The sequence below is a fragment of the Phyllostomus discolor genome, chromosome 6 (genome assembly GCF_004126475.2).
Source record: "Phyllostomus discolor isolate MPI-MPIP mPhyDis1 chromosome 6, mPhyDis1.pri.v3, whole genome shotgun sequence".
NCBI classification, from domain to species: Eukaryota; Metazoa; Chordata; class Mammalia; order Chiroptera; family Phyllostomidae; genus Phyllostomus; species Phyllostomus discolor.
The window spans coordinates 63,769,840-63,784,769 of NC_040908.2; the positions used below are offsets into that span (position 1 = coordinate 63,769,840).

Here is a 14,930-nt window from a genome sequence, read left to right on the forward strand (position 1 = left end):
TTTGTCCTTTATATATATTTTAAAGATTTTACTTATTTACTTTTAGAGAGGGGAAGGGAGGGAGAGAGAAAGAGAAACATCAGTGTGTGGTTGCCTCTCATGTGCCCCCCACACTGGGGACCTGGCCTGCAACCCAGGCATGTGCCCTGATTGGGAATCGAACCAGGAATGCTTTGGTTTGCAGGTCAGCGCTCAGTCCATTGAACCACACCAGCCAAGTCCTTTATAATTTTTTAAAAATATTTATTTTTTTGTAGAGAGGAGAAGGGAAGGAGAAAGAGAGGGATAAAAACATTAATGTGAGAGAGAAACATGGACTGGTTGCCTTGCGTGAGCACCACTGGCGGGGACGGAATCTGCAGCCCAGGTATATGTCTGACCTGGGGATCAAACCGGTGACCTTTTGCTTTGCAGGCTGCTGCCCAACCGAGTCTCAGCAGTCAGGGCGTCTTTTATATTCTAAGACATTTCCTCTTTATCTTTATTTCATAAATCATAATTTAACCTTTCAAGAGTTATTTCTTTTTCTTTGTTTTGTTGCTGCATTCTAGCATTATTTTGGGGGTATACTACTATTTAAATATTTTTGTGTATTTACTTTTAATTCTTAAGTTATTTTTTCCCCTTGAATCATATTTGCTTCTTCTGGATCACTTTTTCCCTTTTCCTGCCTTTTTGTTTTATACTCTAGATCAGGAGTCAGTAAACATTTTCTGTAAAGGACAACACAGCAGAAAAAAGTTTTTGTAATACAGGTTTACTAATGAGAAGAATGGGATTCTTTTGGGGATAATAAATTGTTTAATTGGAGTTTGGAGTTAGTACTCCTATCAAAATTGATGGCAAAAAAAAAATGAAAAAAATTGATGGCAAAGATTTTTCTATTAGTATCAATCTGTAATTAGATTCTGTACACTTCCATCTTTGAAGACGTCTTTTACTGCAGACAGGTACTGCCTGCCAGTCCACAGCATGATTTTTATTGGCATATTTATTGCTTGGAAGGCATTTGTAGAACTTTATTAGACTCTTCTCTTGAAGTTTGCCTTTTAGCATGTCATTACATTGCAGAGTAATCACTTCTGTTTTGAAGGTTAGGTGATCATTTCTCACAGAGTTAAATGGATCTTGAAGTGACATTTTTCTTTGCATTTGTATTAAAGTCACTGCTGTTTGAACCTGGAAACCATACCTGCTGCAAATTTGGGTGGGAATGGATATCTTGCTCTTTGTTTTATCTTTGGACAGCCCGGTGGTACTGAGCAGTATCAGGAACATCTCTCAGCTCTTTGAGAGCCAAGGAAAAGCACTTGATAGCATTTGTCTTTTTTTAATTGTCAAAATTTCTCCCAATTTCCTCATGTCTTTGAGCAACTGTTATTGCCAAAAGGCCAGTTGTCTTAAGTAACTTTATTTTTTCTGGCCACTTTTTCAATTGCTGCAATCAAACAAGATTTCATTAACTTGCCTTTAGCTGTCTTTGGTGGCCAGCAAACAGCCCATTCAGAACCTTGCTTTGATTTCAGTCTCATTTTCATTTTTTATTTTTGTGAAGAAATAATTCCGTGATTATTTTGTTTTACTTTTTTCAATTTTTCTAACTGAGAAAAATTATTGAGTTGGGACCATTGTGATGAATGCTTAGTATTGCAACATTGAACTATATTATGTTCTTTAAGCACTAAAGAATTATTACATAATCACCATAATGTTTTGTCATCTAATTGGACAACAAGGTAATCCATACTTCACTGCACCTTCAATATTGGGTTGGCTAAATTTTTTTTTTTCCATTCGATGGCTCTTAGTAATGCTTAGTTGTTTTTAACTTCATTTGAAATAGTTTTGTTACATTATATTTTAACAGCTGTCATATTGGGCATGTATTAAAAAAAAAAAACAAAACAAAACCCCTCATTAAAGCTGTGGCTGGTGTAGCTCATTGGATGGAGTGTGGGCCTGCAAACCAAAGGGTCACTGGTTCAATTCCCAGTCAGGGCACATGCCTGGGTTGTGGGCCAGGTCCCCAGTAGGAGGTGTGCAAAAGGCAACCACACATTGGTGTTTCTTTACTTCTCTTTCTCCTTCCCTTCCCCCTCTCTAAAAATAAATAAATAAAATCTTTAAAAAAAATAAAAAACTCATTAAAATTGATGAATAGTTGTACAGCCATTTTAATATTGAAGGAAGAAAATACACATTTTCAGCACATTATGTATGCTTTATTATTTTAAGAAAGGTAAAAACGCAACTGAAACACAAAGTATATGAAGAAGGTACTGTGACTGATCGAACGTGTCAAAAATGGTTTGCAAAATTTCTTGATATTATTGACATTTTGGCCAAATAATTCTTTGCTGTGGGGCTGTCTTATACATTGGAAGATGTTTAGCACCACCCCAGCCTCTACTCACTACAAGCTAATAGCGGGAGATAGTCAAAATACTCAAAATACCCAAATCAATAAACTTACTGATGAAAATGAAAAATGTGTCTTTTATTTTACAGAAAAAACTAAATGGACTTTTTGGCCAACCCAATACATGGCATTCGAAGTTCACTTTTCATGTTTTGACATGGTGGGTATGCACTGGAAATGAAAAAAATGTCAGGGCTTGGCAAAATGCTGTAGAATTCTAACCGTCACTGAAATTTATAGTGCACTGAAGTGCTCCCAAATGCCAGAACGTGGAGAACTTGCTCCAAGGTCTTACTACCCACATAAGGAGACTTGGCTTTTCTCAAGCATTTTATTCAATTTCTGTAGAGGACAGTCTTCTCTTTCTGCCCATGGTAAACACCCCACTCCCTCTCTCTCTAAGGGTAAACTTCTCTTTGATTATGTTCTGGTGAGGGCTGGGCAAAGAGAACTTGTTATAATAGCTTTGTCTGTTTTAATGTAGAGTTTTAATTTGTCCTCAGTTATAGCCTCATTTCTCACATTCAACCTAAGCCCAGCCTTCACCTTAGAGCTTGCTGTTGTTTATCAAAAATCTGCCAAGAACTTGTTGAATTCCTCTCAGTTACTGGTGAATGTACTTTATGTCCTCTCCACCCCCCCCACCCTACCATGGAACTATGAATTTTTACATTTCTGTACTTTATTTTTGTGGAATGTCAGGAAGCTATACTGGTTCAATAAATTGTCCTGAATGAAAAGCATGAAAGTCTTTTATTTAAAACTACCTTATTTAAACTTCTTTACAAAAGGAAAAAAGTTATAGTATGTTTGTATGCTGTCTAAGTTATATAGAAAACAGCAGATGTCAAAGTAGTGAGTTTATACTAGTTGGCATGAAGAAAAGTATTTAAGCAGCATTTGTACTTGGTGTATTTCGGTGCCCTCTGAAGAGAATCATATCAGCTGGTAATACTCATCTCTAACATGTAGTAAAACAACATAGCTGATGATTGTCCTGGTTTTATTTATGGTGCTAAGTCATTTCATCTCTTTCTTTAATGCAAATAGATCAGACGTATTATTACTTGTAATTAAAGAGGTCTGCTTCAGTAGCTTAGGCCCGCGTGTTTTATGCAAGGGGGACCCTTAGTCACTCACTTGGATTGTTGTAATATTTTGATTCAGATTCTCTGAATGTAATCTTATCTCTGTGTGCTTGACTAAGCTGAGCTTCGTGGGAGCTTTGGCTATTGAATGATTTTTTTTTTTTTTTTTGGTTCTTTTGTGCCCACTAAATAAAATTAGCATAAAATCAAGGTAAACACAACAGTCATCACAGGAGTCAGCCAGCTCTTTCATACAGGAGCAGATAGTGCATCTTTCCAACTTCATGAGCCATGTTGTCTCTGCCACAACTAAGCAGCCATAGATATAGGCGGGGAGTGACTGGGTGTGACTGTGTTCTGGCAAAACCTCATTTGCAAAAGCAGGAAGCCAGGCCAATGTTTGCCAGCTTCTCACCAGAAGCTTTGTTTATAAGTTTTTTTATGGTATTAGTTGGGGGGGGGGGGGAGTGCTCTTTCTTGAGGATATAGAGATGAAGAACTTGGTGGCCAGAAAACTGCTGGATTGATTGGTATGGTCTAGGAAACTTTCTCAGTTTGTTTGCTTTCTTCAAGCAGGAGCACATTCACTTTTCGAGGCCTACAGTCAGTAAACCTTTAAATCGGACCACCCAGTATGGATTAGAATAGTGATTCTTCTAAGTTCTGTTTCTTGTTTGAGTTCTTTGCCTCTGTCAGTTATGAGAAGGTGGGTAAGAGACCAGGCCTAGAAGTGTTCTCTGGAGCAGGATCATTGGCCAGTTCAACAATACAGGTGTCATCTCTACCTGACATCAGAATAGGGTCCTCTAAAAAAAGAAGAAAAAAAGGAGCCCTTTACACTTGGGTTTTTTAAATAAACTTTAATGGAAATATATTATACATATTGATTATAATTATTGAGCTGTTCACACCTGTGCAACCATTACTTGGCAATTTTTATACTCAAAGTGGTTCAAGCTGTTGGCTGTGATCACCCCAGGCTCTCCAGGGTCAGCTGCCAGCCCAGGGCTTCTGCTACAGTGGGTACCTCTGTTTGCAGCTGTCATCTCAGAACAGCTCCGTCAGCAGTCAGAAGAGAGTTTCTGAGAGTAAAGTTAACCTGTGTAGAGAATCGGGCAGCTCTTTCTTCCTTCTTGTTATGGCTGCCACCTCTTCTGCCAACAGTGCTGTGAATTGTGGGGGAAAGAATAGGCTTTGGTAGCTATGATATATCTTTGTGTAGTGGGTTTTTAATTGTACCATTACCATTTACTTTTATGGAATCATGAGTTACTGAATTAAACCATTTAAAAGTAGAGTCAATGCAAATGGAGAAATGTGAACTATAATACTGTAATTTCTTTATACCAAGTAATTAAGATTTGGGGGTTTACTCTTAATTCAGCAGAGTACATAGAGTGTACAGATTCAGAATCTTCCCTCATACTATCTTTAAGGATGACTGTTGTGCCAGATGTTTCTTTTTATTTTATTTTTTAATTCTGGGAAATTTTAAATGCAAAGGGTGGAAAGAGTAATGTACAAACCTCCTAAACCCATCACCCAACTTCAGTAGCCATTACTTTATGGCCAGCCTTTGTTTCTTCTTATAACCACATTATTTTCAGTCGTGCTGGGTTTTTTAAATTGAAATTTTAATTTTTACTTAGTTTCGGCACTTTGGAAACCCTATAACATCACCGAAGAATTTGCAACGTAGAAAATCAAGAAGCAAGGACTACAATGTATACAGTGATAATGATATCTGCAATCAGGAATCAGAAGATAATTTTGCCAAAGAACTTCAACAGTATATAAAAGCCAAAGAAATGGCAAATGCTGCTCAATCCTTACCATCTCCTGAAGAATCTGTGAAGAAAGAGGAAGCAAAGGGTACACAGAAAGGTAAAGGTCAAACTATTTTATCATTTAAGTAGCTATCCCCAACTCTGTTGACACCAGGGACAGGTTACCTGGAAGACAGTTTTTCAAGGTGGACAGGGCATTGGTGGCTAACCTCCGACTTCAAGTCTATCTAAAGGAGCAGTCGCAGTTGTCCATGAATTGGGCATTTTCTCAGATCATAGCTTTTACGGATCTTTCCACCAGATGTGAGCTTATGTGGCCTGAGACCACCCCCCACTAAGACCTGGCCACACAGTGTACGTTGCTCAGTTTGCAGGAGGAGCTGAGTTTAGGAAGGTTATCAAAGGCCATGAGTACCTTGAAAGGGAGAACGCCAAACCCTAGCTCCTGCATGTGTAAAGGGTGAACACGCCTGTTTATATTGCTGTCATCTGAAGACGAATTGACTTAATGTCAGGAATTGTAGTGGTCAGACTAAACTCAGACATACATTCTTTTAGATTGTATTAAAGAAAATACAATCTTTTAGATTGTAAATTAAACTAATTTAGCCATAGACAATGAGGATAAATGAGAATTATAAATGAAATTCTTTTACTAAGGCTTATATTTGTGTTTTTTCTAATTTTTAAAAATTTTTTCATTTACAGTTGGCATACAGTATTATCTTAGTTTCAGCGACTAGACACCATACGTAGTTACCACAGTATCATTGTATAAATGAAATTCTTTTTTTTTTTTTGACAGGATCCAGTTTATTCTGCCTTGGGAGGGTGGTCCTGAGAGTGGAGGGTGCCACCCTGTCCCAGGCGGAGGGAGGGCCCAAGGGCCAGTTAAGGCCAGTGTCGGGAGAAGCGGGGGGCCATACAACCCCTGGAATGCAGTTAAATGAAATTCTTAATTCTCATTTTACCAAAGGAGGGAATTCTCATTCCCTCCTTTAAATGTTTTTTCTGTGTAAAATGGGTCATAGATAAATTTAGTCTATTATGAAGTGTTTCCAGTGAAAAATGCATTAGTAATACATGCAGTTTAAACATTTGAAGTTTTACTGTTAAGAGTGCTGTGGAGTTCCTAATTAGATCCAAAATACTCGGAACACTTCAGAAGGATCTGGCTGGTGGCGAATAAGACTGATTTCAGTCATTATCTTGTTTTTTTTTTTTTTTCCAGAAAATACTGTATATATTTTCACAGAGAATGCATTACGATACAGAATATATTGATTCTCTCTTTGATCTTTTAATCCCTCAGTTTCTAGGAAGACAGAGCAGCATGATGCCCATTTCACTCATTGAGCAGAACTTCTGGATTATTATAGAGTGTACTTTTAAAGAATAAACTGCTATTGAACTTTTATGTCATCATTAAAATTAACTTTCTGTTTTTAGCTGTTAAACAAAAAAAGAAAAACCTTAAAGCTGCCCACAAGAATGGTAAACAGAAGAAAATGAAGCGGAAATGGCCTGGCACTGCAGACAAGGGGTCCAGTGCATCACTGAGCAACAGTGGCACGCAGGAACAGGTACAGGGACCATTCTGTCTTACCTTCAGTGGCAAGCCACAAAGTGAGGGTTATCAGTAGTGAAATCTCCAACCCAAGTGGCTTCCATGTTCTCCCTCACGCAGGAGCCATCAGCACCCACGTACAGCCTTCGTGGTGCTGTCAGTGTCCACACTGACACAGATGGGGAAACAGATGGAGTAGCAGGGAGGAGATACAATAATCATAGGCTCATGTGAAAGGCCACAGAACGTAAAGATTCTCCTGTTGCAATCCGTGGTCTACTGGTTCCTGATTCCCTCTGGAAATTAAAAATGAATGTATCTGAACATTGGCCTTACCAACCACCCCCTACCATCCTTGTGGTTTGATTTTGCTTGTAGAAGTTCCTCTTCCTTGGTCTGTGTATGTAATCAGGGTGGGACAGTAAGTGATTCCTCTGCCTTTCTAAGGGCTTCTAAAATGTGTGGCAACTGTTTGTATTACGTTTGGCTGTAGGGACAAGTGGTAAAATACTAGAAATACCAAATATTATAGATTGAAACATATCGATGTAAAATCTTATTCTGCCCCCATATTTTACAGATGAGAAATCTAAGGCCCCAGGGTTTAAGTGACTGCCTGTGGTCACACAGGGCCCGGCCAGTGCTGGGACTTTGTGTCTTCACCCCCATCAGTATTTCCTTTCACTTGGTTTACATTGATTTAAAAGGTTATTTGGGCAAAGCTGATAGCTCTTCTACATGAGGAACAAATTATAAACATACATGTCACAATTTAATAACATAACCAAATAAAACTAACTCTAAACTAACATATTTATAAGACATATTTGGTAGTGCTAAGTGGAAATTTGACATTATTGCAAAGCCGACATATAAATGTACAGCCAGCATCCTTCTTTGCACACACTATATTTCTCAAACTATCCAGAAATTTGGTGTGCAGAAGCTAGAAGCTGTATGACAAGTCAACACGCTAATGGCGGTTTATGCTTCTGAAGAGCTAAAAGGTATTCTGAAATCTCCCTTTGTTTTTTATATCTTTGTCACCATCTTGGAGGGTATAGTTGTAGTTATGTTTATTCGATCTGATTAGTGTACTCAGCTCACACAAAGAGAGCATCTCATTGAAATGAAACGTTCCACTACTTTCATTTCACCTTAATGATTTCCAGGTTGGTCTCAATTGATCTAAAGAGCCTTGGTCTTGCGCTTCACTTTTTATCACAAGTAGTAACACTTCTATTTTTAAGTATTTTTTTATTCATTTAAAAAGTAAGAGCATGCCCTGGCTGGTGTGGCTCAGTGGGCTGAGTGCCAAACTGTGATTCAAAGGGTCACCAGTTCGATTCCCAGTTGAGGTGCATGCCTGGGTTGTGGGCCAGGTCCTCAGTAGGAGTTGTGCAAGAGGCAACCACACATTGGTGTTTCTCTCCCTCTCTGTCTCCCTCCCTTCCCCTCTCCGAAAATAAATAAATAAAATCTTTTTTTAAAAAGTAAGGGCAAAGTACAATAAAATATTCAGATTGTATAAATACTAATGTTCAATGATGGAATGCTGTTAAAACTGTCAAAGCATTAATTGTTCAACTGGTATACAGAAGTCTAAATCTGTACATCAAGGTAAATTTAGAAGAGTCGCCTCTTAATGTTTTATAGGTGGTTTAAAATAATTTTGTGCAGTGGAATAAAATTTTCTGTTTCTCACATTTGTTTTTTTGTTTTTGTTTCCAAAGGATGTTAAACCTAAAGAGAAGCAGCACGTGCGAATGAGTCAGGGGTTTATCAACCAGCACACAGTGGAACGCAAGGGGAAACAAGTCTGTAAATACTACCTTGAAAGGAAATGTATTAAGGTATAAAAATGTGTAAGCAAAAATATACTAAAATGTAAGATGTAGCAAAAATGTACTAAAACCAACTCCTGTTTCTATTAAACACTCTAAAAGCATACCTGTTTCCTTCTGAAAAAGGTTCATGTGGAAAATTTTACTATCCTTTTATGTTTAAGACATATTTTTGTTAAATGTTTTATATTACATATTATTTAGGACTTAAAATTTTAAGTAGATAAATGTGACTTGGTCATAAGATAACTCATTAAGAATTAGACTATATAGATTCTAAGACTGGTTTTTTTCCTGGAGTTATTTGTTTATCTGAAGTTTAGTAGGAACTATAATTGACTTAAATAAGAAATAATGGCTTTTCCTTATTCCTTCTCTTGGCTCAGGGAGACGAGTGTAAATTTGATCATGATGCAGAAATAGAGAAGAAAAAGGAAATGTGTAAATTTTATGTACAAGGATACTGTACCAGAGGTGAAAACTGTCTGTATTTACATAATATCCTTTATCACAAGATATAACTTTACTCTTCCTAAATACTTACATTGGTATTTTAAATATGTATGATTTTGAGTGAAACCAGTGTTTTAGCTATGGCAAAAATATGTCATCTAAGCCCAAATCAGTAAGTATTGAAATGATTAAATTATACACAGATTTTTTCCCCCCTATCAGAAAAGAGGGATTCCTTAGAAATTCTGTCAGAAACATAGCAGGTTTCATGAGACCTGTTCAGGTCCCAGAAAGACTTTGTCAGGGTTTTTGCATTGACGTTCACTCATTGAATCTATATTCATGTAAGCTCCTCTATGAGAAGAGGCAGGAACTGCATAATTTGGGAATGCTTGTTTTCTGTGTTCTGTACTCGCAGGGGTGTCTGAACTTCTGGTCTGTCTGGGGCACACTGGAAGAGGAGGAGTTGTCTTGGGCCACACATTAAATGAAAACTGATAAGCAAAAAAAAAAAAGTTTTTAAGTAAATTTACAGTTTTATCTTGGGCCACATTCATAGCCATCCTAGGCCTCATGCAGCCCATGGGCCGCAGGTTGGACACCCCTGCAGGGGTTAGCTGTCCCTTAATTTGAAGAATAACTCTCACTGCAGCGCTCATGGTGCAGACACGTTATAAAAGCATGGAACATGAACATTGTAGGATAATAGCAGCTTTAGTCACTTTTCATTCATTTAGTGCAAGAAATCTCAAATTACAACTTGAGAATCTTTTCCTAGGAAACAATGTTACCATTGTATAAATTGATCCTATTACACAAGGATCCAGATTTGTTAAGACATATCATTGTCATTGATTTTAATTCCTCTACTCCAAAAGAACGTTTTAAAAATAATCACAGTTCTCAAGGTATTTATATACATCTCTTTCTTATATCAGTGGAGCCTGTCTGTAGTCTATTACATGAATAGAGATCAAGCAGAAAGTGTCCTGTGATATCCAATAAGTTGATTTATTTAATCATCCTGAAATTAGATTTTTTCATGTAACCCCATTAATAATTTATTGTCTTAAATGGGGAATTTTAAATGAGCAGTTCAATGTTTCTATTAGTCAGAAGGGCCTTTAGGAAGAATAAAGTCCTTAAATGAGTAACAAGTTATTTTAGTTGAATTAAGATTGTTCTCTTCCTTAACATTGGGATACATGAATATCCTTGCAAGTTTTACCATACAGGAACAAAATGTTACCAGGGAGAGCACTGCAAGTTTTCACACGCTCCTCTGACTGCCGAAACACAGGAACTGTTGGCTAAAGTAAGTACGATTTTAGTCTTTTTTTTTTTAAAGGAATCTGACCTAAAGGTGAGAATTTGAAAAGCTACTGTTCTTGAACTACTGTTCTTGAAGGAAAGTGCCTCATAGCTTAGCATGTGACATATAGGAAGACTAATAATGTAAGAATTTACTTCTGTTTAGAATGCTATTATTCATTATACATTTTTCCTTGTAGCTTAAAGGAAAAGTTACATTCATTGCTGGTATAAATTGGAATGTTCTTAAAACTTTCAATGCAGTTACAAGTGTTACTAGCTCAGCTAAAAAAGGAAATAGCAAATATGAGAAAGGTATTACTGTTATACTCTTGGAAGGAAAGCTAAGGATCATTGGTTAATAAACATTTTAGTGTTATATCACAGAATACTCCAGTTACTTCAAAATGTTATCTTCAGATGTTCTTTTAGTCTATGAGAAAGGATATTTGAAAAATAATAGCCATTTATAGTCCCTCATTTTCCATGTGTTATTTGGAGTAACTATCTCTAAAATTAACTTCAAATACAAGTGAAAATAAAAGATTCTTTTAAAGCTAAACCATACCAACTTATGGCAGTGTTTTTGAGCATATGCAAATGTTAGAAAGTCAGAGGTGCTTATTTCTGATATTTTTAGGTTGTAAAATCTGAAGGGATACTCTGGAATTAGAAGTTGTACCAAATATGTCATTTGAAATATATGTAGTATGAAATATATATGGAAAAACGACATAAAATTTGTTTTTCAGTTTCTCAGTCAGCATGAGATGATTACTAGGATGAATGTTATTGGGATCATGAGAAAATTACAGGCGTAGGATGACATATATGATAATGAATAAAAATAATTGTGATTTTTTTTATACTAGGTTTTGGATACTGAAAAGAAGTCATGAAAATAAAATACATTTAAAAAGGTAAAATTAGGATTTAGCACATTTCTTTTTTTCTTAAACATCTCTGGAAGTTGAAATGGAAATGAGGCTTTTACTTTTTCTCAAAAAAAAATCATTTCCTCTCTCCTCCCCTACTAAAAAAGTTTTAAAATATTTGGTACATAGGTACAGATATACAAGGTCTGGCAGAATTAACGCCTGCTTGAGTGTGGTTGGTAGGGTAGTAATATGGGCGTAATAATTTATAATTTCAATTTGAACATCTGACCTAAAATATCATATGCTGTGCTTGAATGTGATATTGTTATGTTACAGAATTACATGCTTGTGATTTTGTAATGAAAAATTTTGTAATAAAACAGGGCCATTATTTGTGCTGGACCCTGGATATTGTGGGTCTCCATGGACCAGCTTCCTCCTTTGGGTTTGTCATTATATTTTATTTTCCTCCTCTGTTTCTTTGTAAATTTACTGAAGGTACATGATTGACTAAATAGTGTATTCAGTTGTGCTTGCATTTGGATTTTTTTAAATAGTATCATACTCTATATTGGTGATCTGCTGTTTTCACTGAACATTACCCAAGATTTTTTTTAAAAATGTCATTTATATATTTTTAGAGAGAAGGAAGAAGGGAGAAAGAGAGGGAGAGAAACATCAATGTGTGGTTGCCTCTCACGCGCCCACTACTGGGGACCTGGCCTGCAACACAGGCATGTGCCTTGACTGGGAGTTGAACCTGTGACCCTTTGGTTCACAGGCCGACACTCAGTCCACTGAGCCACACCAGCCAGGGCTTATCCTTCTAAGATTTATGTAGATGCATGCAGCTGTTATTCATTCATTTTTACTCCTACATCTCATTTCAGTCATTGAATGTTATAGTTTATTTAGTTTTTCTACTATTGATGGACACTGAGGTTTTCTTCAGTTTTTTTAATACTACAAATAATCGTGTTCCTGTCTCCTGGTATAAATGTGTGTGTTATCCTGGGTGCATACCAAGGAGTAGAATTGTTGTATTATCTTAATATTTAAGAATTTAAAAATTCACATAATATTCTTAAATAAGCATTTAAGAATATTTAGAATTGTTGTATCATCTTAATATTTAAGATGATACCAATCTTCTATAAAATAGTTGTACCCCAACCAACCATGTAAAAGAACTGTGGATCCACTTGCTGATCTTTGTTTTCTTCAGACTTTTTTTTTTAAACCAGTTTAGTAGGTGTAAAAATGGTGTCTCATGGCTTTATTTTCAATAAGTTCAATTCCTTTCTTATTAGCTTCTGAGTTTCACCTGTGGTGAAGTGCCTGTTACTGTCTTTTGCTTATGTTTCTGTTGGCCTGATCGCCCTCTATGAATCAGTTTCATATGTTGCTGATACAATCCTTTGTGAGATACGTGTGGCAGGTCTTCCACTTGGTGGGCTCTCTTTTCACTTTTTTTGAGGTGTCTCAGTGAGCAGAGTTACTTACCTCGACAGTCTTTTTCTCAGTTTTACTTTTTTATGTTTATATTTTAATCCCTTGGAAATTATCAGTTAAAATTTGCCACAGTAATGGTTTTTAACAAACAGCCACAAACTCTCTGTACCATGTAAAAAAAAAATTTCTTCATGCATCTGCGGATTGGCTAGGTTGGCTCTACTTCACACAGCAGGTTGATTGGATGGTTCTGTCCCACATTGTCCTCCTCAGATCTGTGGGCTAGCTGGGCGTGTTCACTTCATAGCAGCTCAAGAGCCCCATTTTTCATAACATTTACTCACAACCCATTGGCCAAAGTCCAGGAGTAGGAATTACACTCTGTGTACTTTCTCTGTGAGGAACTGCTAGATTATATGAAAAAGCTATGGTGTGGCTATGGATAAAAGGAGAATGGAAGAATCAAAACTAATAATTTCTTTTATTTAATGGTAAAGCTGAATAATATTTTATTGTATGTATATGCCATGTATAATGTGCACTTTTTGCCCAAAATTTTGAGGGAAAAATAAGGATGCACATTATACACCGGTAGTTCTAATTCTCTGTCTATGTAAGTGTTTTTAATTTTATTTATGCTTATGCATTAAAAGGTAAACTCTAGAAAGTAATAACGATATCTGTATGTTCAAAAATAAATGCTAAAATTCCTTTATAATACCAAAAAAAGTATCTAAATGTAAATAAAGAAAAAATTGATTTAAAAAATTAAAAGAATTTTTCCTGAAAGTTTGGGTCAAAAACATGGGTGCACATTACACAGGACAGAAAATGGTGTTACATTTTACTCATTCATTTACCTGTTGATGGTCACTTGAGTTGCTTTCATTTTTTAACTGTTGTGAATAATGCTCTTATAGACATGGGTATATAAATATCTTTTTGAAACCCTACTTTCAATTCTAAATACATACCCAGAAGTAGAATTGCAAGATCATATGGTAATTCTTTTTTTTTTTTTTTTTAGATTTTATTTATTTATATTTAGAGAGGGGAAAGGAGGAGTAAAGAGGGAGAGAAACATCATGTGTGGTTGCCACCTGATCACCCCCTACTGGGAACCAGGCCTGCAACCCAGGCATGTGCTCTTACTGGGAATCGAACTAGAGAACCTTTGGTTCACAGTCGGGTGCTCAATCCACTGAGCTACACCAGCCAAAGCCATTCTTTATTTCTGACTGGTCCTTTTTTTATGGTTTCTATATCTTTTTTCATGCTGTTGAGTAGCCTTATAATCATTACATTGAACTCTCTATCTGATAAATTGTTTGCCTCCATTTCATCTGGTTCTTCTGGAGAATTCTCTTCTATCATTTGGGGGTCTGTTTCTTTGTCTTCCCATTTTGGCTGCTACTTTGTATTTTCTACCTTAGTTGTTAAACTAATCTTGCTAAACTGATCAGTTGTTAAACTAATCAATCTGTAATCAGTCCACAGCCTTAAGCTCCACTGGATGGGGCAGAGTAATTCCTGCAGGTGGGTCTGTTGCTTCCCCTCAGGCTGATACCACTTGGAGGGGAGTGCTCTGCCTGAGAAAGATGGCTCCTGCAGTATGGGGATGACTCAGCAGAGAGATACTGGTGGCTGTTCCTTCAGTTTTCTCCCCAGAGCCACCAACCCCACACTCCTCATGTGTCTCTAGTTCACTTTGCCCTCCTTTGCTAGAGGCCAGGGTAAGTGGTCGCAAACAGAATTTTGTGTGTTGGCCCTTTAAGAGTCTGTCTGTGTCTCCAGCCATCTGTCCCTGATGGATAGAAACCCTTCTGCTTTTCACAGATGGATGTTCTCTGGGGTCCTTGGTGGCTCTGGTGTAGAGACTGGGGAGCTCAGCTTGGGATTTAGACCCTACACTTCTCAAGGGGACCAACCCCCTGGCCACTGGAATATCCCTTTGGAACTTCAACTGCCACCTGTGGGAGCCCAGCCAGCCCTCTCGCACCTTTTCCACACTCCCTACCAGTCTCGTTGTGGTGAAGTGGTTTCTCCTGTCTGCCCGTGGTTATAAGGCTTCTCTCCAGCTAGTGTCCAGTTGGTTATTCAGGATGATTTCTCTACAATTCAGTTGTAATTC

General features: G+C 37.0%; 1 protein-coding gene across 7 annotated transcripts in view; it reads left to right on the forward strand.

Annotated features, from left to right (window-relative positions):
- ZC3H8 (zinc finger CCCH-type containing 8) overlaps positions 1–14,930 on the forward strand; it is a 30,977-nt gene that overhangs the window by 9,396 nt on the left and 6,651 nt on the right. For 4 of the 7 annotated variants that reach the window (XM_036028276.1, XM_036028274.1, XM_036028275.1 and 1 more), the window contains 7 exons: positions 2,509–2,579; positions 5,157–5,391; positions 6,744–6,877; positions 8,595–8,714; positions 9,092–9,203; positions 10,364–10,473; positions 11,342–11,389. In XM_036028276.1, coding sequence (XP_035884169.1) covers positions 2,509–2,579; positions 5,157–5,391; positions 6,744–6,877; positions 8,595–8,714; positions 9,092–9,203; positions 10,364–10,473; positions 11,342–11,368 — 809 coding nt within the window. In that variant the 3' untranslated portion in view covers positions 11,369–11,389. Of the gene's footprint in view, positions 1–2,508; positions 2,580–5,156; positions 5,392–6,743; positions 6,878–8,594; positions 8,715–9,091; positions 9,204–10,363; positions 10,474–11,341; positions 11,390–12,128; positions 13,291–14,930 lie in introns of all 7 variants that reach the window. The other 3 variants (XM_036028273.1, XM_028517360.2, XR_004903757.1) reach the window with 2 other exon arrangements.